This window comes from Primulina huaijiensis, chromosome 5 (assembly GCF_012295235.1).
Source record: "Primulina huaijiensis isolate GDHJ02 chromosome 5, ASM1229523v2, whole genome shotgun sequence".
NCBI lineage: Eukaryota > Viridiplantae > Streptophyta > Magnoliopsida > Lamiales > Gesneriaceae > Primulina > Primulina huaijiensis.
The window spans coordinates 4,171,482-4,198,630 of record NC_133310.1 but is presented as its reverse complement, the minus strand read 5'-3'; the positions used below and the strand labels follow the sequence as shown (position 1 = coordinate 4,198,630).

The window sequence follows — 27,149 nt, the reverse complement described above, 5'->3', positions numbered from 1 at the left end:
AAGTTTCATTTGTGATGCCGTTCACCACTCCCCCTTCATAAAATTCAGCAAATACCTTCATTAAATCCTCTTTAACCGTATCCCAATTCTTCTGGAAGAATGCCATTGTAAATCCATCTGGACCCGGAGCTTTTGATCCTTCACTATCAAACACTGCTTTTTTGATTTCCTCCTCTGTAAAAAAAATTTCCAGCTCATCTCTTGCACTTGTATCCAAAGGGCACCACTCTATCAAATCCTCCCTCTTCCCCCTCTGATCGCCTATATAGATGCTTATAAAATTTTACAATGTTATCCTCAATCTGTTTCTCTTCTGTAACCAAATTCCCATCCTCCAACTCTGTCTTATCTATAATTGATTTATTTCTTCTGTTGGTCAACAATGAGTGAAAAAACTTAGACAAACTTGTTGTGAGGCTTATTGGTCTGAAATCCGTAACTTTGTTCGATTCAATTTTCTTTCGTATCAAACAAATATACGTTTCATTAGTTGTTCCATTTATGATTCCGCTGTGAAAGAACTCCTCAAAAACCTTCATTGGATCTTTCTTGACTATATCCCAACACTATTGAAAAAAGCCAAAGTAAATCCGTCAACCCCCGGACTCTTACAACTGTCACATTGAAAGACTGCGTGCTTGACCTCCTCTTCCGAAAATTGTTTTTCTAACTCTCGACTTAAACCTCCTTCAATGGGACACCACTCCACTCCTTCAATACCCCAACCCCTCGTGTTTGTCAAGCCGTACAACTCCTTAAAGAACTGAAGAATAATGGAAACAATTTCATCCTCATCAATCGTAATCGAACCATCATTTCATTCCATCCCATCAATGGTAGCCTTACTCTTCCGTTGGTTTAAAAGTGAATGGAAAAATTTTGTGTTTTGATCACAGATTTGATAGTTGATTTGATTCTTTTGACATAACAACTCTTCTAACAACAATTTCATTTGTTTTCATTCATTCGATGCATCTTCCGATCCCTGACCCTCACTTTCTAATTCGTCCAGTCTGCTGATTTTATTTGTTAACTTTGCTGATTTCATTTCCACTCTCCCATAAACCTCTTCGTTCCATCTTCTAATTTCACCCTTCATTGCCTTGAGTTTCCTCATAAATCTATATCCCTCCCAACCTTGAACCTCCTCGTTCCACCATGATTGAGCCAAATTTTTAAAGCTTGTATGCCTCAACCACACATTTTCGAATCTAAAAGGCGTCGGACCCCATTTACTTTTTCCAAATCAAAGACCACTGGGAAATGATCAGAGGTGATTCTTGGCAAGAGTGTTTGTCTATAAAATGGATAAATTTCAGTTCATCCCACCGTGAACAAGAATCTGTCTAATCTGCAACAGATGGGTGAAGCCCTTAAATTTGACCATGTGAACTTTCCATTCAGTAAGGGTGGATCGCACAACTCCAATTCTTGTAACAATGTATCAAAGCATAACATGCTCGAAGTCTGTGCTCGACTATTGAGTTTCTCTTGTAATGATATGACCACATTAAAATCTCCACCCAAACACCATCGATCTCCACAAAATACCCTCAGCCCGGCCAATTCATCCCAGAAATTATTTCTTAATCTTGGTTTACACGGACCGTAGACCGCTGTAAACCACCAATCATTGTGAGCATAATTTTGAATATGAATTGAAACTGAAAAATCCCCAATCTAGTTATCCTCAACTGAGATGACCCTTGGATTCCACATAATCAATATCCCCCCTGACCGACCAACTGCAGGTAAAATGACCCACTCCACAAACCTCGACTTCCAAAGACTTGGAATGAAGCACCAATCAACCACCTCTGTTTTAATTTCCTGCAACACTGCTAAGTTTGGTTTTTCTTTGGCAAGGACAACACGGATCAATCCCCTACGTGTAGCTGAACCACCTCCCCTAATATTCCATGAAACAACTTTCATCAATTCACTTCAGCCGCCCTTGTAAGCTTTCTGCTCCTACACTCATGACTCTCCACCAAACTTACCGTCTTCTTTGATATTCAGAAATTCCACCTTCTCTACACCCATCTTAGTTAAACGCTCATTATCGCCTATCCATTTATTTTCCTGCAGCCCCAGTCCCACACATTTCGTTCCTTCAACCAACCCAAATTGCGGCCCTATGGAGTTGTTTCCCGATATACCCAACTCTTTAACCAACGGTGTAATTCCCACCCCACCTATATTCTCTACCCCTCCCCTCCCCCAATCCCTCTGTCGAAGCTGACAAAGGAAGAGAATGGAAAGAAGATTGATCAAAGATAAGAAGGATTGGGTACAGTGCAAACCTTACTCGGAGATGCTTCAAAAAAGTCCCCCAAATCTTCGAGCTGCATGGATTGAACTGTCGACTTGTCTGAATTTTTTGAAATCTGGCTGTCATCTGCCATGGTTCTGAAACGCAACTTTTGCCACCTGAATATTGTAAATTGTCCTCTTTTTGTTGTCCTTTGATTTGTTTTTTGATCTCCATCTTCAAATATTAACCCTTCTGATTAAGAACGGCAATTTCTTCTTCATTTGTTAGTTGCTGCAAATTGGTGTCCTCCGAACCTATTTTTTGATTGACATTTGTAGGTGCTGCATTTGGATCGTTTCCTGTGAAACCTTTTGCTCTACCCCATCCCGCCAATACTCTAGCTCCATTAACCACCACTTGTGCATAAGATCTTTTTTCATAAACATCATACGCTGCTATGTTGATCAAATCCACTAAAATGCGAATAATCATAGGTCCTCTTTGAGTATGGATCTTCATATTTCTATTGATGAACCCACCTTCAAGTCCTACCACTTTGATTTTTGCTGCCGACAAATCTTTGAGTAAGATAGTGTCTTGACTGATGCTCAACAATACTCCACATTGCTCTCCAATATTTTTGAAAAGAACAGTGGACCATAAATCCCAAGGTATTCCCAATAAACGCACCCAACTATTGCAACATTCAAACACTTCTTCTTCACTGTTGATTTGTTGTCTCCATCTCTCAAATGACAATGTAACTTTATTTTCCAGAAAGCATTTATTCAATCTCAAATAAAATGATGCATCCTCTTCGTTGTTTGGCTACCATACTGCTTTGTTGGCTTGGAATGGAAATATTTCAATCTTTCTCTGGATTGCCTTCCCAAGAGTAATACGCACCAAATCCCACGATATGTTAACACATTCTCTTTTAATGATGAGAGCTTTACTCCAATCCTTAACCCTACATTCTGGTAATTGATCATACGTAGCAACTTCTGTAATCCTCGTATTACTGTAATTCGGCCTAAATTTTCCAATCTTTCGTGCTTGTACCATAGACTTTTTTCTTCACTGATGCGCGTTACATTATCTTTTTTTCTTATCATAAATTTGGACAGATTGTGTGCCATCCACTTCCAACCCCAGTCAAATCGCCGACTTGGTATAATGATGCGCTGTGTCTTTCCCTCCAGATAAGCTTAGATACCTCTAAATAGCTTCCTCGACCATTCACAATTTTCTGCATAGATACCGCTGATTCTCTTCCTCTCAATCTATTAAACTTGGAACATGATCGTGGTTTGTTAATGTGTTCCCACAATCTCGACAATAGCCAATATAAACTTTCGAAGTCCAGTTCCAACACATAGCTCGCATTTCTGGTCTTCTCGGTCACCAACACTGTATGGCCCCTCGTACCCCTGCTTAATAAAAACAGCTTTTGCTCAATTTTGATTTCGCAACTTGTTTTGAACTTGGTCCTTGGGCATTCCTCGATTCATCTCTCGTGTCGCAGCACTATTAACCTTCCTTTTATGGGACTTAGGCAAGATATTTAAGTGGAAATGGCTTCGGTTTTCGTTGATGGGCAGTAACGGTAGAAATCGGGGAAATGTAATTATGACCGGATATGGCGTTTGGATTTCAGTGTTTAATGGTGAAGGTGAGAGGTGTTCTCAGAAGATTCATAAAAGTAAAAGGGGCGAGGTTATGACCGGAGATGGCGATCGGAAATCAGGGTTTGTCGGGGTTGGCTGGTGAGGGTGTGCGGTGGTCGGAGATTAGCCAGCAGCGTTCGGCGCCGATCTCGGTGATGGGAGAGTGGTCGACGAAGAAGGAGAATCACTAGACACTGTGCAGGGGAAAGGGTTGGTCGCAGAACCGTAGGTAACGGGAGGGAGAGAGCATTTTTTAAAAAATTCTCTCTCTAGGGCTTAGACTGCGGAGGATTTTTTCAGTTACATATTGCATCGGTGTTACTACGGCATGAATGGTGACATGCTTATAACGTTTTTAGTTTTTTACATTGCATTTCCTTTTCTCGTATAAGATTTTCCTTTGTTGTTCTGTATGAGTCAAATTTTATGCTATTTATTTTTGACCGTTGATATCCAGGTTTCTCATGATAATGACAAGACCGATGCAGCTATATTTTCCCCATTCTGGAATGAAATTATTAAGAGCTTGCGTGAAGAAGATTACTTGAGTAACAGGTAAATGGTTACACGCACATTGTTATTATATTATTTGCTTCCTGTTATATCTTGCTGAACTTCTTTGCTGTTAAACCTTTGCTCCTTTGGTTCACTGTCGCATTATTTCAGGGAGATGGATTTACTTTCTATGCCGAGCAACACCGGAAGTCTGAAATTAGTTCAATGGCCACTTTTTCTCCTTAGTAGTAAGGTGATACCTTTTTCACATGGATTCTATCTCTTAATTGGCATCATTATGATAAGATTTTGGTTTTGTGTCGATATATCGAAGTCACACTGGAACAATAATTCTTTCAGATATTATTGGCAATTGATTTAGCTCTGGATTGCAAAGACACACAAGCGGATCTTTGGAACAGAGTGTGCAAGGATAAATACATGGCTTATGCTGTCCAAGAGTGTTATTTCAGTATTGAAAAAATTTTGCACTCCTTGGTTGATGGAGAGGGACGACTTTGGTAGGAGACATTTTTTCCTTGGTAAAATTTATTGTTCTCTTCTTTTTAACTATTCCCTGAAAGTATCGCTCCTTGCCAGGGTTGAAAGGATATTTCGTGAGATTAACAGCAGTATATCAGAAGGTTCTCTTGTCATAACTTTGTTTCTTCAAAAGCTTCCAGTGGTGCTTTCAAGGTTTACCGCGTTGACTGGGCTACTGGTAATTTTTTTTCCCTGTAGTAAAAAATGTTAATTATTTACTGAAGGGACTGAGATTCCGATTCCAAGGAATTGACGAGATTGCTTCGTCTCTCAGATGCGAACTGTTTTGGCATAGGACTAAGGTGGTGTATTTTATATGGACAGAGACTAAAAATTATTGTAGAAACCATCAAATTAAATGAAGATTGGGAAGAAAAAGAGAGGAATATCAGAACTGTTTTACACTATATTTCATCTACAAATGTTTTATTTCTTACTGTGGAAAAAATATTCTCATGAAATCTTGTTCGGTTTGTTCCAAAGAATTTCTATCATTACTTTATGTTTTGATCAACGACCTTTATCCACGCAATGTGGCGTAATGGAACATCCCTTTCTGATAATTTTCTGCTACAGTAAGCAAACTTCTTGAAAAGCTCAAGATCTGTCTTGTGATATTTCAGAACTTCTTTGACATACCCGCTTCTTAGGTTCATTATTTCCTTTTTTTCCCCTCTTCTTAGTTCTTTTGGCTCACCGAGTTCATTTTTATGTGACTTTGTCTCACATGTTCATTTCCAGTCATTGGGTGCATGTCTCCCTAACTTGGATCTATTGTTCAAGAACATTATCATGTTCTTAGATTCTCGTTCATTGCAACTTGGTGATTTGAAAGACAATGATATTTGTTATTAAGTAGATTATTATGTTGTTTTCCTCCTTTTCATTTCTATTTTACTAATTTGTTTTTTCAGATGCGCAATGAAACTCCTGAACTTGCAAAAGGTGCTGCCAAGGCAATGTATGATTTATATGACATTGTTACCCATGAGCTGCTGTCGCGTGATTTGAGGTGATTCCTTTTGTTGTCAATAAGTTTTTATGTAACATTTTTAATTCCCTTCATTTTCCCCAGGGAGCAGCTCGATACGTGGAATATATTATTGAGGGCTAGAAATGAGGGCCGTCTATTTTCTAGGATAGAATGGCCGAAGGATCCTGACATCGTAAGTTTTCAAAGTTCTTGTTGTACTTAGTGTTGACTTTAATAAAGTTAGGTTGCCTTTAATGGTCTTTCTCGGAAACAGAAGGAGCAGGTGAAAAGGTTGCACCTACTTCTGAGTGTGAAGGATTCTGCAGCTAATATACCCAAGAACCTTGAAGCACGAAGAAGGTTGGAGTTCTTTACAAATTCGTTATTTATGGACATGCCACCAGCTAAGCCTGTTTCTGAAATGATGCCATTCTGGTAATTTACTATATTGTCCTGGAATATTTTAATGTTTAACCAGTGATTCGTTCTGATTTTTTTCCTGATCTTTATTGGCTTGGGATAGTGTCTTCACGCCGTATTACAGTGAAACAGTGCTTTACAGTAACTCTGAGCTGAATGTTGAAAACGAAGATGGGATATCAACTCTTTTCTATCTCCAAAAGATATTCCCAGGTATTTCTTCTCGCATGTTTTGGATTATAATTACAAAGATAGTTGTTTTCTCTATCTGTTTTTTTGTAATTTATTTTTCTCCTCCTTATAGTTTGTCTTCCCAGACTTAAGTTTTCTAATCATCTCCAACGTTTGCCGGCTTTTTTTAGATGAATGGGAGAACTTTTTGGAACGTATTGATCAAAATGACAATGTAAATACTGACCTACAAGAAAGTTCTGTTAGCGTGTTGGAACTTCGCTTTTGGGCATCTTACAGGGGACAAACTTTAGCTAGGACAGGTAAACAAATTCATATATTCACACTTAAATCTTATTCGGGTTACTTTTCTGGAGTACAGCCACTTAGTTGTGTTCTATCCACTTTTGCGGATTACTCATCCGCTAACTTTGTAAATTTTTTTTTTTTTTGATATGAAACCTGATTTTTATATATTAATTAAACGTATTACAAAGAGGCGGATGAGTAGTCCGCAAATGAGAATCAACTAATACACTGTCATCAAGACATTAAAAACTTCCAATCCCTAACATCTGATATCGACAAATGATTGAAATCCTTCATCTTTGTGGTCGAACCCGCAACTCTGAATTTGTTGATCTCCCAAACTTCATTGGTATCGGTCGACTTGTCATTGAAGATTCTGTTATTTCTTTCTAGCCATATAGTCCAAAACGTATAGTGAACGATCAAATACCAGAGTCTCTTAAATTTTAGTCCCAAAACGATACCAGGCTCAATAATGAACATATCTCTTGCTCGTTGTGGAAACACCCAAGAACATCCCAGTTCTTTCATGACCATGGACCATGTCCCTCTTGAGAAAGAGCAATGTATCAACAAATGATCTTGGTTCTCGTCGTTGTCGTGGCACAACGTACACCAGTTCGGACTTAACGCACAAATTGGCCATCTTCTTTGCATCGAATCAGATGTTGGAAGTTTTCCCAAAGCCACAATCCAAGAGAATATCTGAATCTTCTGGGGGATAGGTACTTTCCATATATGATCGTGACAAGCGAAAGAAGGAAAAATATGAACCGGAAAGAAAGACTCATAAAAAGATTTAACTGAGAATAAGCCCGTAAAATCCCCCAACCAAACCCTGAAATCCTCTGAACCCACCTGCAACCTCACCGAATCTAAAATACCCACAAGAGACGCAAATTCCCCTAGCTCTACATCGTTAAGATTTCTTCTAAAACGCACATCCCATCGGTAAGAAACCGTGACTCCAACAGTGACAATCTCTAAAAAGTTACGAATAGGTTTATTAACCTCGGTACAAATCCTGAACAAAGAAGGAAACCGAAAAATGAAAGAAGGACCCTCTCCAACCCATGTATCCTTCCAAAACCGAATACTTTGTAAAATTTTATCTATTAATATAATCTAGTTTCGTCTCAAAAAAAAAAAAGAAAGTGGACTTTTGATATTTTCTTCAATTCTATGAGTTCCACTTCTGTTTAATGCAGTGCGTGGTATGATGTATTATAGAAGGGCACTGATGCTGCAGAGCTTCTTGGAAAGGAGATCTCTAGGAGGTTAGTTATTCCAGCGTGGTTAGTATTGAATAAATTTGTAGTGCTTACTGATGTGCTTCCTCTGGTGCAGATGATATCTCCTCTCAGACAAGTTCTTATGCAACTCAAGGCTTTCAGTTGTCACATGAAGCACGTGCTCAAGCTGATATAAAATTCACTTATGTCATTTCATGTCAAATTTATGGGCAACAAAAGCAGCGGAAAGCCCCTGAGGCAACTGATATTGCACTGCTTCTGCAGAGGTAAGCTCTTGAAGTTAGTTTCAATCGATTTGGACATGTGTTTCATCTCATTTACGTTTTTTGTAAAATGTTTTTGTTGAAATTTTCTCCAGTTCACACACGTGCTGTACTTTCCTATCATTTTAGCTTCCAAGTAAAAAGGGGTGTCAAAGCATTCAGAAATGGCTGAATACCCTAGGTTAATCTCCTGTGCAGGAATTTCTGAACTCTGATCCTGGGATGCTTGTCTTTCGTTAAGTTTTGTAAACCTGAGTAAAATTTTTGTTCCAACTTTATGCTTCCTTTTTCCTTAGGTCAAGATGATGAAAATGAAAAACCTGAGACTAACTAGAATATGGGAAATTTGACAGAGCATTTTCTTTTAGCATGGGGTGAAAAATGCAAAACTGACAGTAGTCACATATGCGAGTCACATATTCCGCACATTGCATTTTGTTGCTGTTGAATCATTGGGCTGTTGCCTTGGTAACAATGACATTTGCTTGGAGCGGAATAGAAGGATTATTAACAATTTAGAAGAGTCAGATGGATTATTAACAATTTAGAAGAGTTAGATGAAGAGTGTTGTGACACGATTATCTGGCTGGATTTGGAAGAATTTGGAAATTCTCGATCTCAAATTTAGTGAGAGATTAGAGCAATATTTGTTGTTGATATGATCGGGTCTTTTGTTTTTCTTTTTTTACCTTGCTGATTTCTTATCTGCTTGTTTTAACTATTGGCTTTTAATTATTTAATATAACATAATTTCCTATAAAAAAACAGTGACATTTGGGGTTGTCAAAAAACATGGTGTAGACTTGTGATATTCTTCCATCGTGAGCCGGAAGGAACAGAACTAAATACATAACTGAAAGTGAATGTCTAATTTTAAATGCATAAGATTTCCTTATGTACCTTGTCTTTTATAATTGATCGCAGACTGTCACTGTCTTTGTTTTATTAGGAACGAGGCACTTCGTGTTGCCTTTATACATGTGGAGGACAGTATCGGACCTGAGGGAAAGCCAGCAAAGGAATATTATTCTAAGCTTGTCAAAGCTAATGCTAACGGAAAGGATCAGGTATTTGATTTAGGAGCTCATACTCCGAAATATGTATCTTGTTTGTCATGCCTTAAAGTTTCATTATTTGAGAGATGTTGAGAGATTTATGGAATCATCACTATTTCTTGGTTTACCCAATTCCTTGAACAAAATACCAATTAATGATCCTCTCTAAGAAAGTCAGTATTTTACCGAGTGATATCTTGGACGAGACCTTAAGAGTGTGCATGCATTCGGAGAGCTTGATGTAATAATTCTTAATTGTTCTCGTGTATGATGGCTTAAACCAGATTTAGAAAAGTGTGATGTCCAAAACAAAGTTACAGTCAGAATGCCATTTGGACGCCAAAGTTGCCGGACTTTAATCACCTTTTTATATCATATCTAGTTAGGGATTGAAAATTTATTTACAGTTGACGACAGTATTGTAGTGGTTGTGAGATGTTTTGCGGATTTTTCATCCGCTTTTTTGCAACTTTTTCTATTATTCTAATAAAATTATCGTTTCAAATCAAAACAAAGAAAAGAATGGAGAAGAACAAACTGCTTGTTTCCATTTTCACCTTTGTTATGGTTAGGAGATATGAGCAAGTAGGTTTGCAGTCCCTATGTTTCTACATATTTCTGTGTAGATCAAACCGAATTTCATGAATTCTATCATATATTTATAAAACTCATTTTGTGATCTGAACCATTTGAACTACTACATCTTATCATGTTGCACATGATGAAATCAATGTAAATCTTTAGTGTATTCTGTGTTTGAACATTGAACTCTAGATTTTAGAAACATTACTGGATAACCATGCTTTCTATGGGTTGACACCTGTGTTGCTCGCATTACTGCTGGCTTGATATTAGCCTTGATTTATGCTGTTATTTGTTTCAACACACCTCTTGATGGGCAGGAAATTTTTTCTATTAAACTTCCTGGGGATCCTAAGCTGGGAGAAGGGAAACCTGAGAATCAAAACCATGCAATAATTTTCACACGTGGAGAAGCTGTTCAAACTATTGACATGAATCAGGTTGATTTTCTTTTGAAATTGAGCAAGTTACCCTCTATATATTTAGTACAAGATATGCACGCTATTTGGATTTTTTATTTGTTTTAATTTAATGGGCGGCCATTATCTGAGAAACTTGATTTTGTTTTTGATAATTGGATGGCTCAATAAGTATAAGATTGAGCTTATACGGAATGTTTGGAAACTGGGACAATGTCTGTCCATTATACTTGATGCTTGACTGTGGTTTGGACAAATGTTTTTGGTGGCTATACGAGTAACAATACAAAGTGTTTAATTAACTAGGAAAAGAATCAGAAATTACATCCCAACAAATCAGAAAATAAAATCATATCTCACCAAATTTTTTTGCATAAAAAACTATACATGATGTTGGAGCAATTTTTTTTTTATAGGAAAATATTCATTAAACAAAAACACAAATTACAAAGGACGGACTAGAGATCCGCACTGCGGGAAAAAAAGACAAGAAAAATCCTTGTCAACTCAAACACAAATATAACTCCAACTTATTACTACATCTGAAATCGAGAAGTTCTTAAAATCTATACATGCTTCACCGTTTTCTTAATCTCAGCCTCTGAAAAATGTCTCTCTTACTCAACTAAATCCTCACCATCGATTGAACACAATTCCACTCCTTCTATTCCCCAACCTTTCTCCCCATAATCACGGTATAGTTTTTTGAAGAACTCTATTATGGTCAACTCAATCTACTCACTGTTTGACGATTCTACCCATCCACCTCCTCCAATTTATCAATAGTTGTTATGCTCCTGCGATGAATTAATAATGAATGAAGGAATTTTGTATTATGATCCCCTTAATTCAACCGTTTCACTTTCGCCTTTAGATTATCAATATAATTTCTTCGTCATACTAGCTCTTCTATTGCAGATTTGATCTTCTTTCTCTCAATTGCTAGCTCCTCTGGCCTCTCTCCCTCTTATTTTTGCTCATCCAAATCCCGCCTTTTATTTTCCAGTTCTGCCAATAGCAGATATTAATAACCAATCAACAAACCTGAAGTTTTTTCACTCACTTTTAAATCAGCGGAGGAGTAAATCTACCATTAACAGATTGGAAAAGGAGGATGGATCGATTACAAGTAATGAGGATGAAATTGTATCCATTGTTTTGAAGTTTTTCGAGGAGTTGTATGGTAAGACAAATGTGAGGAGTTGGGGGATTGAAAGTGTAGAGTGGTGCCCCATTGATGAAGTTTTGAGCCGAGAATTAGAGAAACAGTTTTCAGAAGATGAAATAAAGAAGGCCGTTTTCGATTGTGATGGTGGAAAAAGTCCAGGGGCTGACGGATTTACTTTGGCTTTTTTCCAGGAATGTTGGGATATAGTAAATGGGGAGATGTTAAAGAGAGTTTTTGATGAATTTTATCAAACGGGAATGATAAATGGTATTACCAACGAAACTTATATTTGCTTGATACGGAAGAAAACAAAATCTATCAAAGTTAAGGATTTCAGACCGATAAGCCTCACAACAAGCTTGTACAAGATAACAAGGATCAGGAAAGTTATATCAGATACCATATCAGAATCCCAAAATGCTTTCATCGAAGGAAGACAGATACTCGATTGTGGTCTTATAGCGAATGAATTGCTTGAAGAAGGAAGGAGAAAAAAGAAGAAAGGGTGGGTGTGTAAGGTGGATTTTGAAAAGGCTTACGACAACGTCAATTGGGACTTCCTAGATTTTGTGTTGATGAAAAATGGGTTTCGGAGAGAGATGGAGAAAGTGGATCAAATGATGTGTGTCGAATGTTTCTTTTTCGGTAATGATTAACGGGAGGCCAAGAGGAAAAATTAGGGCGCATAAAGGGCTTAGACAGGGAGATCCATTGTCTCCATTATTGTTTAATTTGGTAGTGGATGTTTTGGGAAGATTGATTGATAAGGCTTAGGAAACAAATATGGTAAAAGGAATTGAGGTGGGTAGAGACAAGATATCGATTTCTCATATGAAACTTATATTTGCTTGATACGGAAGAAAACAAAATCTATCAAAGTTCAGATTTTTGGTTCGAGTTATGAGATCATTCGGTATTATGTCTGGATTAAAAGTTAATTTGGAAAAAAGTGCATTGTTGGGAATCAACTGTGAACCAAGTGAGGTTGAATTGTTGGCTCAAGAGATTGGATGTGGGAAGGATAGTTGGCCTATTACATATTAGGGAATGCCTTTAGGTGGAAATCCATTAAAAGTGACGTTTTGGGAACCCATTGTGGCTAAGGTGGTCAAAAAACTTGCAAGTTGGAAAAAAGCTTTTTTGTCTAGAGGGGGAAGATTAACTTTGATATCATCAGTTTTGAACTCTATTCCGATATATTACTTGTCTCTTTTTAGAGTGCCTAAATCTATTGCGGAGATGATTGAGAAGATTTCAAGAGATTTTTTTTGGGATGGAGCGGACGGAGATGTGCATAGCCACTTGGTCGCGTGGAAACATGTGTGCAAACCTAAGGACCAGAGGGGGCTAGGTGTTGGGAATATCATATTGAGAAACAAGTCCATGTTGGGAAGTGGTGGTGGATATTTTATACCGAAGATGGAACACTTTGGAAGAAAATTGTTGTCAGCATGTACGGGTTACAAGAAAATGGGTGGGATGCGGGTTTGGCGAGAAATGTCACGTTCAAGTGCCCTTGGAAGTTTATTTCCCGAATCTACCCGACGTTTCAGCGGCTTGTGTCATTAGAGGTGAGATGGGGTAATAAAGTTAGATTTTGGGAAGATAAGTGGTTGGGGGATTCTTCTTTCAAAGAGCTTTTTCCTGCTTTATTTCAGTTATCAACAGTTCGTAATATGTCAATCTCTCATTATGTCTTTTTCAATAATGACTTGTCTACTCCTTCTTGGGACTTTCACTTTAGGAGGGCAGTCACAGATGACGAGCTCATTCAGTTGTCTGAGTTATTAGGGGTGATAGAGAGAGTTAGGTTGATTGAGGGGGTAGATGATTTCCGAGTGTGGCGAGGGTCTAATTCATCTGGGGTTTTCACAGTCAAATCATTCTTCGAGTCTTTTTTCCAAAGTTCTACCTTTCCACTTTTCCCTCTACGTAATCAAATTTGGAAGGTTCCAGTCCCGAAAAAAATTCAGGTATTCTCATGGATTGCTGCTCAGGGTAAGCTACCGACCTCGGAGGTGATGCAAATAAAGTGGCCCTCAATTGCTATTTGTCTAAGCTGGTGTGTTTTGTGTCGAAATGACTCAGAGAGTCAGGATCATATGCCCATCCACTGTCCATTCACGAGAGGTTTGTGGGCGAAGGCGTTGAAAGAACTTGAGTTGATATGGGTGATGCCGGAATCAACAAGGGATTTATTTGCTATGGATCTAGGACAGCTGACAGGAACGAGGGGAAGAACTTTTTGGCGTGTCGTGGTTCAGTGCATTTGTTGGTTTGTATGGCTGGAAAAAAATAGAAGAATTTTTGAAGACAAGGAAGAAACAAGAGATCAATGTTGGGAAAGAATAAAGATATCAGTGGCCATGTGGATCGGCACTCATGAAGATTTCAAGAATGTCTCCATATTTGATATATTGCGAGATTGGGCTTTTGTTTATCATTAAAATATAAACTGCCATGTACTTCTCCATATAGTGGATCACTAGTCCACTAATGTAATTTGAAACAATATTATTAATAAAAATTTCGTTTTTTATAAAAAAAAAAAAAATCAACAAACCTGGACTTCCACAGACTTGCAATAAATCTCCTATCCACCTATTCCTTCTTAATTTCTTGAAGCGCAATTATATCCGGTTCCTTTTTCGCAAAACTCTAATTATTCCCCTGCGTGTACCCGAACCCCCGTCCCTGATATTCCAGGAGCAAATCTTCATTTAACCACTTCGAAATCCCGCTGCGACAATCCTTTCTCATAATTGATCTCAAAGTAAACCTCCTTAACTCCCTAATTTTTTTGGATCTCGATGCATAACTACTTCATTCACTGAAGGCCTCTTCTCAATCCCCAATCTCGACAAGCAATCCTCACTACCATACAAACGTGTTAACCTCACGGACGATTCCACTATATTCCCTTGAAACACCCTAACCTTCCCATCCTCAGAATGGTTGCACACCAATTTACCCGGCTTTTTACCCATCAATGATTCTTCACCCTCCCCTGATAATCCCCTGGACATGCCCAACACAGAAAAAGGCGAAGGAAATGTAAAATTAAGAAAAAAAGGTTGTTTCATAGGTGAATTCTGACAAGAATGAAGAAGCTCTCCCACTTTAGGATTCAAAGTCCCCTCGTAGCCCGGTATTCGCAAATGTTGAGAAACATGAGATAATGCAAAAAGATCTTGTATGTCTTCCATACCCAAACCCGTAGACTTTGAGATATCGGAAGTAACTGGACCCGATCACAGATGATTCTTAGCTTTCGCCGAAATTGTCTACAATATCCTCATTTTGCATTTGGTCTTCACACTCGCCGAAACCTCCACCACCCAATGTTTGTTCCTCCAGCCTCAGTGGGTCTATCCTTGACAATTCAACCCACAGATGGGACGTCACTACCACCTTTTGTACGAACATTTCTTCTGTGGTATACAATGTGAAAAGTATGCTCCTATATCCCTTTCCCTACCCCACCGTTAGGCGATACTACACCTCTAATCTCTGAAATAATTAAATTTTTAATAGAACCTCTTCTAAAATCACCTGTCTTTTTAGGAGTAATCCTCTTTAGAATCTTGATATGTCTGCTATTGGTTCTGACCCAAATTGCTTGTCAGCTGAACTTGCCCTTTTGCTTTTATTATTGTTCTGCTCTTGGATTTTTATACCAAACAATTCCACATCTTCGATTCTGTGAGTATGTCCAAAGTCCCCAATCTCATTAATGCCTTTGGATGTAGCCCTATCTTCATTTCCACAAATCCCAGTTTCATTTTCTTTTCCCACGCTTTCTTCCTCATTCTGTTTCTCCTGCTCGATCTCGATATCTACATAGCATTTTTCGCTCTACCGTTCGTAAATTCCTTTCATTTCCCCCATCATCCGGCTTCTTCGCTCCACCAACAACCACTTGAGCATAAGATCGTTGTTTAGATATCTTGTACGCGGCTATATTAACAGTGTCCACCACCACTCGAATGTCCAGAAGCCCAAACTCCGATTGAATCTGCACCGTACTATTAATGAAACCTCCTTCAGGCCCTACCACAGTAATTTTGGCTGCCGATAAATCCTTAAACATAGTAGTTTCTTTACTAATTCCAACAAGCTTCCACAAGAATCCCTAATAATCTTAAGCACATCGGCCGACCACAGATTCCACGGATGTCCAAATATCATAACCCAACTATCAGAACACTCCTACACTATCTCTTTTTTGTTATGTCCTGTCTCCACTGTTCAAACGATAAATTGACCCACTTTTCAAAAAAGCATCTCCTCAACCTTGAATAAAACATGGAATCATCCTCACTGTTCAGCCACCACACCGCCTTATTAGCTTGGAATAGAAAGATTTCAATGTACCGTTTGACTGCCTTACCAAGAACCACCCGAATCAAGTCCCAAGAGATGTTAACTTCCTCTCTTGTGATAATAAATGCTTCACTCCAATCCTTATCCTTACATTTAAAGAATTCATTCTCCTCGCTCTTTGTAGACACTGGTTTTTGCCATGCATGGTAATCTTTCCGATTTGATTGATTATCTTGCTTTAGGCCTACATGTGGAAAAACTCGCATCTCTATCGTCCCACGCATTGCTTTGGAAATATTATTTGCCAAACACTTCCAGCCTCACATGGCAATGCCACATGGTATTATGATATGCTGCCTCTTACCTTGTTGCATGATTTTAGACACTTCCAAAAACCGGCCTCTATTGTTAACAAACCTTTGAATAGAGAATATTGCATTGATGCCCCTGAAACGGTTAAAATCCGGGCATGATTTAGAGTTATTGATGTACTCCCAAAGCTTTGAAAGTATCCATTTGGCACACCCAACAAATAGCTCGCATTTTGAGTTCTTTCTGTCAAAAAAACTGAGTTCCCCCCACTTCCCTTTTTAATTATGAACAATTTTTGTTCAACTTTGAATTCTCCCTCCACACTAGGAGCAACACATCCCCAAAAACACCCTCAAAGGCAGATTACCCATCCTATTTGGGGATCTCGTGACATGCTGTCTCAAGAGACGATACTGCCGCATATAGAAACCTGAAGGCTGGGGCTTATTAAAACCAAAACAAAAGCCAGAATCAGTGGATTGTGGAGTAAATCGACGAAACTAGACTTAGGGCTAGCAACGCTGGATAGAGCTAAAACGGTGCTGAGGCTGAGGTCAAATTATGAAGAAGAAAAGAAGACCAAAAGTCCCAAGCGATAAAGATGAGACCAGCGGAAATCAATACTGGTCGGAAAGTCCACGCGAAGGTAGGCTGAGGTCGGGAAAAAAAGATGCTGGGTGGATCTAGTCTGGACTGAAGACAGCGTCCATATTGAATTTGGATCGCAAAAGAGAAAGAGATCAGCAGGGGAAAATGAGTGCCGGCAGTGAGGATAAGTTTGTTTGAGGCCAGGTGATGAGGCCGCTGGTCGAAGCTAGTCAGGTACGTGATTGGGGGCCATTTATTTTAAAAAAATATGAAGAAAACTGTCGAAAAAAGAAAAAAGAAGAGGAAGAAAGCTTCGACGACCGGCTACCGACGAAGGGAGGTGGACGTAAAGGGTAGATGTTGATCGGTGATGGTGGATTATGGAGTAATCTCCCGCCACAATTCAGGAGCAAAAGGGGAGAGCATTTTCAAAAATTCTCTCTCTAGGGTTTTATTTGATTCCCCTGATGTTGGCGCAATTTTAAGTTTCAGCCTTAAATCTTCTTATTTCTTTCAATTTGAATTGCTTATGAAAACCTATTGGCGATATGTATATATTCCGGCGGAAATCAATACTGGTCGGAAAGTCCAAGCGAAGGTAGGCTGAGGTCGGAAAAAAAGATGCTGGGCGGATCTAGTCTGGACTGAAGACAGCGTCCATATTGTGTTTGGAATGCAAAAGAGAGAGATCAGCTGGGGAAAATGAGTGCTGGCAGTGAGGATAAGTTAGAGGCCGGGAGATGAGGCCGCTGGTCGAAGCTAGTCAGGTACGTGATTGGGGGCCATTTATGTAAAAAAATATGAAGAAAACTGTCAAAAAAGAAAAAAGAAGAGGAAGAAAGCTTCGACGACTGGCGACCGACGAAGGGAGGTGGTAGATGGTGGACGTAAAGGGTAGATGTTGATAGGTGATGGTGGGTTATGAAGTAATCTGCCGCCACAATTCTGGAGCAAAAGGGGAGAACATTTTCAAAAAATTCTCCCTCTAGGGTTTTTACTTGATTCCCCTGATGTTGGCGGCTTGGCGCAATTTTAAGTTTCAGCCTGAAATCTTCTTATTTCCTTCAATTTGAATTGCTTATGAAAACCTATTGGTCATGTGTATATATTATGTGCTTGTGGACGCATTTTGGTGTGTATAATTCTATTTTGTGTTTTGAGTGTAAGTTTTCATGTCCCGAAGATGTATGTGTGCGCGCAAAAAGCTCTTTCAGTTTGTGTTTTTTTGTATTGACCCTTGTGATCTGTGTGCATATCTATATGTTTCCTGAACGTGGAACTTCTGTAATGTGGGTGTTAGGGATGGCTATTACCGCATCTTGCAAGTGGTTTTAAGGTAGAAGCAGCATGTTGTGAACCTCTGTTGGGAGCTGTCGGTGTTGGCTGGTATTGTGTGGTGATCTAGAGTGGCAGTTTAGGGCTGAGTATAGGTGTGTGCAAATGATTATATTGAGTCTTACTGAGTTCTGCCAGACTCGGCTCTAACAAATCTTATGGGAACTCACTTGCTTAGTGTTAATCTTCTTTTACTGTGATTTTTGTTCAGATGTTACTCCATTCTTCTTTATTTTGTTGCAATATTATTTTATTCTTCTTTCGAATAATTTCTTCAATGTCATCATCTAGGACAACTACCTTGAGGAGGCAATAAAAATGCGAAATCTTCTTGAGGAATTTCGGGGAAATCATGGTCTTCGGCCCCCGACAATTCTTGGTGTAAGAGAACATGTGTTTACTGGAAGGTTGAATAACCTCTTACTGTCCTCTCTTCCTCTCTCTCATATTACTGTTCAATTCATTTGGTGAGAAATCTCTATGATCCAAAATTTTGTCTGAAATCAATGCAGTGTCTCTTCCTTGGCGTGGTTCATGTCCAACCAAGAGACAAGTTTCGTCACCTTGGGTCAGCGTGTTTTGGCTAAACCTTTGAAGTAAGTGTAGATGTTTAATAGTTTAATGATGCATTCTAAACTCACTTTTCGGGTGTATACTTTGTGTTTCCGCTTCTTGGTCCCAAGGCTGCACTTGGTGCAGCGAATCTTCCTCCAATTCCTCTGCACCAATTTTGACGCAGAGTCTAATTTGGAGCGGAGGTCCTTTTTTTTTTTAAATTTTTTTGTTTTTATTTATTATAAATATTTGTATTAAAAATTATAAATAATATTTAAATAATAGTATAATAATTATTTTATTATTTTAATAATTAGATATTTAATCATATAAATTAAAGAATAATAATTATTGATTTTTTAAATATTTATTTATGTTAATTATTAATAATTAAGGAATAAAAAGAATATTTCGAGAATATTCTTTTTGGTATAAACTATAAGATTTGAAGTAAATGAGTTAGAGATGGATGTTGTATTTGGTGCAAAAATCACACTATTTTAGTGTAAAATTTGCACCAAAATAGATTTTGTGGTTGGAGATGACCTTATGCTTGGCAATCACACGTCACTGAGATGTACATCATGTGATTCTTTGTTATTTGATAATTTTCGTCTTACTTCCCTGCTAAAACCACTGAATACATGTGGGGAATTTATGTAATTTCCCATTTGAAATCATGCAGAGTCCGTATGCACTATGGACATCCAGATGTCTTCGACCGAATTTTTCATATTACTCGTGGTGGTATCAGTAAAGCATCGCGCGTCATTAATATCAGTGAAGATATTTTTGCAGGTAATGTTGGCTGATTTTCATTATGGCCACGATAATGTGCTTTCATTATTACACCTAAGTACAGATGTGGAATTTCGGCTACTCCTGATAATGGCCCTCCTGCCTATGCATGTATATTTTGTCCCACATTGCAAATTAAGATATTAATTCTTTAACTTGAGCAGATGGACCTTCATATATAAAATTTGCTACGTTTCTCCTTGATGACGAATGCATATTATTAGTTGTCATTTTATGGCATGGCTAACATTATGTAGGAGGTAATATATGCTCCTGAGTTTTGAATATAAATAAAGTGGTGGAAAGGTTTGTACTTGAATTGCATAGGAATCTTGATGTTTTCAAGGAGAAATAATGAATAATATAATATCGTTCCCTATAAAAAATTAAAAATAAAGGTGCATTATAATGGATATACCGTTTCAGTAATCTGCATTTGTTAAAGTGATTCTTTCAAACTGTTTTTTCTCTTCGTGCCATTCATTGTTTTGGACTTGCAGAATAGCACTCAGCGATTAATTGTATTTCGCTGTTGTATATATAGATGGTTCAGTCCTGTCATATTATTTTTATTTCACAATATAGAATCCTTTTAAATTATTTTGTATCTTTCTCAGTCTGACTGTGAGATTTATTTTATGCACTTGCCTCTCTACACTGTCTCCTGAAATTTGCAGGCTTCAATTCAACTTTGAGACAGGGTAACATAACTCATCATGAATATATTCAGGTCTTTACTGGTTTTCTTGTTTACCTATAATGGAAGATTACTTGTTCCCATTATTCTGACATCCTGCGTCTTGACTAGGTTGGGAAGGGAAGAGATGTTGGGTTAAACCAAATAGCCTTATTTGAAGGCAAAGTCGCTGGAGGAAATGGAGAGCAAGTTCTGAGCCGGGATGTTTATAGACTTGGGCAGCTTTTTGATTTCTTCAGAATGATGTCCTTCTTTTTCACAACTGTTGGCTACTATGTTTGCACAATGGTAAAACTGAATTGCATTCTTCACTGTTGAAAACTCTTGGTGTTTGGCGCCATAAAGTTTACTCAATCATCTAATAGAACATCTCTTAATTGCAGATGACTGTTCTTACCGTGTATGTTTTCCTGTATGGAAGAGTTTATCTGGTAATTTCTCACTTCAAATATAATTTTATTTTGTTTTTGGACGATTGATCAAGAACGTGATTGGTTTTAGAGTTGGAAACATGGTGTGCTGTCTGCATCCTAGCAAATGATTGCTTGTGGAGGGTTACACATTTTTTATTATTATTTGGTATGGAGTTTCAAATTATACAAGGAACAAGGATTTCTTCCTCGGATATGTACCTATCTACATTTATACTAACTTTAGGTGCTTACTGATACTACAAATGGGCAATGATCATGTAAGCAGCGTTTTAAAATAATTGCAAATGTACCTATCTACATTTATACTATCTTACTTTTGCCACGAGTCTATAATTATATCTAATTATTGTATAGTGCCATGCGCTTAGAGTTTTGATGGAAATAAGTCTGCCGATACATGTAAGCAGCGTTTTAAAATAATTGTAAATTTGAGGGCTTAACTTTATTGGGCTTTAAATAATAGGATTGGCTTGGGTTATGTTAAAATGCAAAAGTAAGTATTACAGTAGGAAATGGGGAATGAGATAAAAAGTCTTTTTATTAGAGATTGTTTTGGAGAATGTGATACATATTTTTTTTTATTTGGGAAGAATTGAAAATGTTTTTTAGAAACATTACCAAACAATACCTGATTTTTTTTTCTTTGCCAAAATGTATCCTCGAAGACCTGAGTAACATCCAGTAGCTAATAAATATTTATCTTTGAGGAATCTTCAAAAAATACAATGAAATTTAACCTAGAATAAAGTAACAAGACATTGACCCCCAAACTGAATAAACAAACTTAAAGCGAAAGAATTTCATGTATTGACCTACCTTGGTTGGGAAGCACAATTATGCTTCAGGCTTCTAAACTTGCACAACTTAACAGAAGACTTGAAAACATTTTTTTTAATTTGCAATTGATGGACGACCTAGTCAAGTCGATGTCAGAATATAGAGTTGATTAAAGATGTTGTCAAAGCTAAGTCATGTGTCAGACACGGGTTATTCTCACTTAAAGAAGAAAAGTCTCCTCACTCATGGCCTGGATTAATCTTTGTATCAATCCATAGATTCCATAATTCAAAAAGTTCTGTCAATCAATGTATAAATTGATTATGAACTGATGTGTATTCACCAGCCGGTCATAGCTGCTCTAGTCTAATCTGACTTTCCAATTTTATCTCAACTATTTCTCGACATGGGATTGCCATGATCACAATACGTACATGTCAAAATCCTTTATTTGAAAACACTATGGCCAGGACCTCCCCTATAATCCCTATTGGGTGATGTCCACGTTCACTTGAGTCAATGCCGATTGATCAAAATATCTCAAGAGATGCATGGATTTAGCATTGCTAGATGCCAGAGGAATCGTTGGAAATGTAACTGTCAGAATTGAGGTAGTATTTTCCCACAACGTGCCTTTTATATAAAGGTGCGTAGTCAGATACGAGAATTTTGAGATAGCCAAAATTTCCAATAATCTTTGAGAGATTGCAAACCAAAATCAATGGCTGAGATGCTTCCACCTCATAAATTGATCTGAGGAATGCCTGGTTTTAAAGCATAGATTTGTTACCTGGTTAATAATCATCTTTATTTATCTTAGATGCTAATCTTCCAGATTGTATTTTTAAAAATTCAGGCATTCTCTGGACTTGATGAAGGAATTTCATCGCGAGCTAAAATTTTGGGTAATACTGCATTGGATGCCGTACTCAATGCTCAGTTTCTGGTCCAAATTGGAATTTTTACTGCTGTCCCCATGATCATGGGTTTTATACTGGAACTAGGATTACTACAGGTTGGTTTTGGTTCTTATTCATTAACCTCATGATTCCACCATATGATGTCTACATTATTGTTGAGATAGTTATAGGCCCTAAAAGTCGATTGGGAATCAAAATCTATTTCCATGGTATTCTTGTTTATCCTGAGACTGTACATTTTACAGCTCTTTTGATATGGTATAAAGACTGGTAAACAAGTCAGTTTTGCTTAATTCACTCAATTTTCTTGGTGTTCTTCAATGTTTGGACTGTCATAAATTTTTAATTAACATGTGACTTGTTACTTTATTAGTTATAACATGTGTTACCCTTTTGAATGTTCTATATGTGCATGGATGACTTGTTTTGTGGATGACGGGTGTTGATTATTCCCAAACATAAATTCATGCAGGCTGTTTTCAGTTTTATTACGATGCAACTTCAGCTTTGTTCGGTATTCTTCACATTTTCTTTAGGGACAAGAACTCATTATTTTGGGCGTACTATACTCCATGGAGGTGCCAAGGTATCTGAATTTCTTTCTGGTTGATTGGCTAAATATTTATGTAGTTTGTTATTAAAATCTGTTGAATATAATTTTTCCAGTACCGAGCAACTGGAAGAGGTTTTGTTGTTCGTCACATCAAGTTTGCGGAGAATTATAGGCTTTACTCAAGAAGTCATTTTGTTAAAGCGTGAGTATCATCGGCCAAAAAATTCTGTTGTGGGGTGCATCCATCTCTTTGTGCCACATAAACAACAATGCTTGAATATATATTTGTTGGTTTGTTTGTTTTGTGCTGGTGTGTACGTGACGAGTTCACAGGCTCTAAGTCTATTTTTCAGGCTGGAAGTGGCAGTGCTACTTATTGTTTACATTGCTTATGGTTACACAAAGGGAGGTGCTGTTTCCTTTGTTCTACTGACTCTGAGCAGTTGGTTTCTTGTCATCTCTTGGCTCTTTGCTCCTTATATATTCAATCCCTCTGGATTTGAATGGCAGAAGTAAGTTTCAGTATTACCTACAAAAATTACTGTATCGATAATTTGCCTCCTTGACTTTTTTTAAAAAGTTAAAGAACTTGGTTCATGCTCAAGGAAGAGAAACTATGCTGTTGATGTGCCTATTCTTTCTGTTGTTATGGAATGGATCCTGTGATGTTGCAGGACTGTGGAAGATTTTGATGATTGGACCAATTGGCTAATGTACAAGGGTGGAGTTGGTGTCAAAGGCGAAAACAGTTGGGAGTCTTGGTGGGATGAAGAACAGGTTTGTTGCAGGAATTGTAGTAGGGTGGGAAGGATAATTTATCTTCAAATTGTTTATGTAATTTTTTGTTATTATATGTCGAGGTAGGATACCTCGTCGAGTAGCTGTGAATTGACAGGTGTTGAGAAGTTGAAAGTATTGCGTTTTTCACTTTCATGCCTGCTTTAAGAATTGTTATAGTATGTTGATTTATTGAAAATGAGAATTTTCACTCTGCTACATGCCATGCAAAAATTGAGTATAGTTTTCGTTCTATTGGAATTCCAATTTGTAGTTTGTGTTACTAATTTTTAACTTAAAAAACTCTGCTCATTCTCATTTTTTACTGCTGCTTCTCTGAGAAACTTGTTTCTTTCCGCAGATTCATATTCAGACTTTGAGAGGCAGGATACTTGAAACAGTTTTGAGCTTGAGATTTGTAATATTTCAATATGGCATTGTTTACAAACTCCATCTTACTGGAAAGGATACGTCACTGGCGGTATACTTTTTCTCTATCTTCCGTGCTCTGAGTGTATGTTTGGTGTCTAGTTACAAGATAATTAGTCAATACATTGTATCTAGTAATTCCTATANAAAAAAAAAAAAAAAAAAAAAAAAAAAAAAAAAACTGCAAAAACTCCTACAAATATCGATTACCCTACTGTTTTGGTGAAAGTTTTTTCAAAAAAAGGGGACAATATCCAAAATAAATATTTCTTTGTTCTTGATAGTTATATAGTTAATCATTGGATAGGAACATACTCTGTATCGAAATTGTGCCTCTTAATCATTTCTATCATTTGAAGCCTAGGTGTTATGAAAAATATAATTTATGTGCTCTTTGGGGTCACATTTTATATTTCCAAAGGCCTTCTTGTTCTTTAACTTATGCAGGAAGTGCTCCAAAGAGTTGCCATCATTTAGTGTGTATTGATTTTTGAGTGACAATTGACATCTATCTGGACATGGATCAAATTCAATGAATGAATTTTGCTGGCGTACTTCGATTTTGGCATTTCATCTCTCTTAAACTCCAATTGTTAATCATTTAATCAGTTCCATTATTTGTCTTTAGATCTACGGTTTCTCCTGGGTTGTACTTGCTGGTATAGTTATGATCTTTAAGGTTTGGCTTTGTCCTTTTCCTTACTGTTACATGATTTTTAACAATAATACTTTCACTCAATTCAGAACAATTTCTTAATCTTCCTTTTTTCAGATATTCACATTTAGTCCTAAAAGGTCCACCAATTTCCAGTTGATGCTTCGGTTTATGCAAGGAGTTACGGCTCTGGGACTCATAATAGCCCTTTGCCTTGTTGTTCTGTTCACGGACCTATCTGTTCCTGATTTGTTTGCTAGCATCCTAGCGTTTATTCCCACAGGATGGCTCATTCTTTGTGTAAGTTATTATCATTAGATCCTGCTAGTGTTTGTTTTCTTCAGGAATTGAATGAGCACACATTTTTCCTTGTATGCTGTATGCATAACAATCACAAAAAGCGTATCAAGGAATCTTAAGGTGATTACAATGAATTCTGCATATCAAACGTGTGGTTTTCTGACTCTTTATCACTTGTCAAAATAGGCACCATGTGTAGTTGTAAATTTGAAAATGAAAATCCAATAAATGCAATGATAAGGGTTGTCTATGCTAGGACTTACGCTTCTAGGTCGTGCTTATACATTGATTGATTTGTTTATGGTGTATACCTTCTTTCAATGAAATTCCATCCATTCCAAGCATACTCTACCGTTGACAATTAAGGAAGTTTTGTGCATATTACATCAACTTGGTGCAAGTATTTCTGCTAGTTCAATAAAAAGTCCCAAGTGTTTTGCTAAAAGAGATACCCCCCAAGAAGAATAGTTGTTCTATTTCTTCTGTGCTGTATTTTATTGCAGTTTCCTTGTGATTGTCTTCTAATTGCATTTCACAACAAATTTTATGCAGTTGGCTATCACATGGAAGAGAGTAGTGAAGAGTTTAGGCCTTTGGGATTTTGTGAAGGAATTCGCCCGAATGTACGATGCTGGAATGGGTATAATAATCTTTGCCCCTATCGCTATACTCTCATGGTTCCCCTTTGTGTCAACATTTCAGTCTCGCCTTCTGTTCAACCAAGCGTTCAGTCGTGGTCTGGAGATCTCTCTTATTCTTGCTGGAAACAAAGCTAATGTGGAGGCCTCCTCTTTTTAACTTGAACACTAAAAATTTAATTTTTTCTGCCATATTTCTCTCCTCAGTTGAATGTTGTGGAAAGCTTTTATAGTTCAGTTATGTTGTTTGACATCAAATTTTGGTAGCACGTCATGTAAGTCCATTCATGTGAAATATTTTTGGTGGTTGATTTTTTGGCCCAATAATATATTTGAATTTCATACATCCGACTATTGGAGAAAATTTTGCACGCCCCCTTCACCAAATTAATCCCTTTGACGTTGGATAATTAGGTGGATGGTCCCCTTTTCCAAAATTGGCATGTTTTAAATATTTTTCTACCAGTTTGAGAGTTTATGCTACTTCTTCAAACTTAAATATTGCCTCACACTTGAAACTATACGATATTTTATGTCAAATGAGGTAATTAATAATTAAATAAAATCAGGATAAAAAAGTAAAAAATGTGTGCTTGAATGGGATCAAATAACCAATCTCTCAAAATTAAAAATTACACCCTGTCAAAATAGTATATAATTCATAGGTTAAACTAATTTTACACCCCTTCCAGATATATATCGTTCAACCCAAAAACTATGGGATCCTCCATAAATCAAAACGCCTCCCGATTTATTGTTTGTCCCGGTTCCATCGGTGGTTCTTGCTAGGGATAATGATATTTTTAAAATAACTTTTATGGAAATGTATTTTTGAAAATATATATTTTGTTGCATGATGCTATCTGCTATGATTAATGAGTAAGCCATTCTGATCAGCTGGTAGATTGTGTGTGAATCACTTGGTAATCTGTTCAAGTGCGCAAACCCAAAAATAGAGAGGTTTTGGGCATTGAGAATATTTGTTTGAGGGATAGGGCCATGTTAGGGAAATGGTGGTGGAGGTTTTTCGCAGAAGAAGACATTATGGAAGAAGATCATGGTGAGTAACGAGTTACAAGATAATGGATAAGATGCGAGTTTAGCAAGAAACGTGACGTTCAGATACTCATGAAATTTTATTTCTAAATCTTACCCGACTTTTCATCAATAAGTGAAGATAGTGGTTAGAGGAGGTACCAAAGTCAGGTTTCGAGAGGATAGGTGGTGGGAGGATTATTCCTTTCGGGATCTTTATCCTTCTTTATTTCGACTTTCTTCGGTTCATAATATGCCTATATCTCATTTTGCTTTATTTGATCTTTCATCCTCTCTCATCCCAAGACTTGCATTTTTGGAGGGTTGTGAGGGATGAAGAGTTGTGTGAGTTGAGTGCGTTATAAGGAGATTTAGATAGGACCAGGTTGATTGAAGAGGTAGATGTTGTAGAGTTTGGGGTAAGGATCCGTCAGGTTTCTTTTCAGTCAAA

General features: G+C 37.5%; 1 protein-coding gene across 1 annotated transcript in view; it reads left to right on the top strand.

Moving 5' to 3' along the window:
* LOC140976451 (callose synthase 10-like) overlaps window positions 1–26,003 on the top strand; it is a 58,246-nt gene extending 32,243 nt beyond the window's left edge. The window contains exons 24-51 of the mRNA XM_073440605.1: window positions 4,379–4,476; window positions 4,588–4,669; window positions 4,777–4,937; window positions 5,017–5,137; window positions 5,874–5,971; window positions 6,035–6,125; window positions 6,207–6,367; window positions 6,456–6,565; window positions 6,715–6,846; window positions 8,041–8,109; window positions 8,180–8,351; window positions 9,298–9,415; window positions 10,306–10,425; window positions 18,422–18,537; window positions 18,643–18,726; window positions 19,371–19,483; window positions 20,161–20,213; window positions 20,292–20,468; window positions 20,564–20,611; window positions 22,248–22,406; window positions 22,784–22,897; window positions 22,978–23,066; window positions 23,218–23,376; window positions 23,539–23,641; window positions 24,003–24,122; window positions 24,699–24,749; window positions 24,843–25,025; window positions 25,578–26,003. Coding sequence (XP_073296706.1) covers window positions 4,379–4,476; window positions 4,588–4,669; window positions 4,777–4,937; window positions 5,017–5,137; window positions 5,874–5,971; window positions 6,035–6,125; window positions 6,207–6,367; window positions 6,456–6,565; window positions 6,715–6,846; window positions 8,041–8,109; window positions 8,180–8,351; window positions 9,298–9,415; window positions 10,306–10,425; window positions 18,422–18,537; window positions 18,643–18,726; window positions 19,371–19,483; window positions 20,161–20,213; window positions 20,292–20,468; window positions 20,564–20,611; window positions 22,248–22,406; window positions 22,784–22,897; window positions 22,978–23,066; window positions 23,218–23,376; window positions 23,539–23,641; window positions 24,003–24,122; window positions 24,699–24,749; window positions 24,843–25,025; window positions 25,578–25,823 — 3,348 coding nt within the window. The 3' untranslated portion in view covers window positions 25,824–26,003. The remainder of the gene's footprint in view (window positions 1–4,378; window positions 4,477–4,587; window positions 4,670–4,776; window positions 4,938–5,016; window positions 5,138–5,873; window positions 5,972–6,034; window positions 6,126–6,206; window positions 6,368–6,455; window positions 6,566–6,714; window positions 6,847–8,040; window positions 8,110–8,179; window positions 8,352–9,297; window positions 9,416–10,305; window positions 10,426–18,421; window positions 18,538–18,642; window positions 18,727–19,370; window positions 19,484–20,160; window positions 20,214–20,291; window positions 20,469–20,563; window positions 20,612–22,247; window positions 22,407–22,783; window positions 22,898–22,977; window positions 23,067–23,217; window positions 23,377–23,538; window positions 23,642–24,002; window positions 24,123–24,698; window positions 24,750–24,842; window positions 25,026–25,577) is intronic.
* The last annotated feature ends 1,146 nt before the right edge of the window (window positions 26,004–27,149 follow it).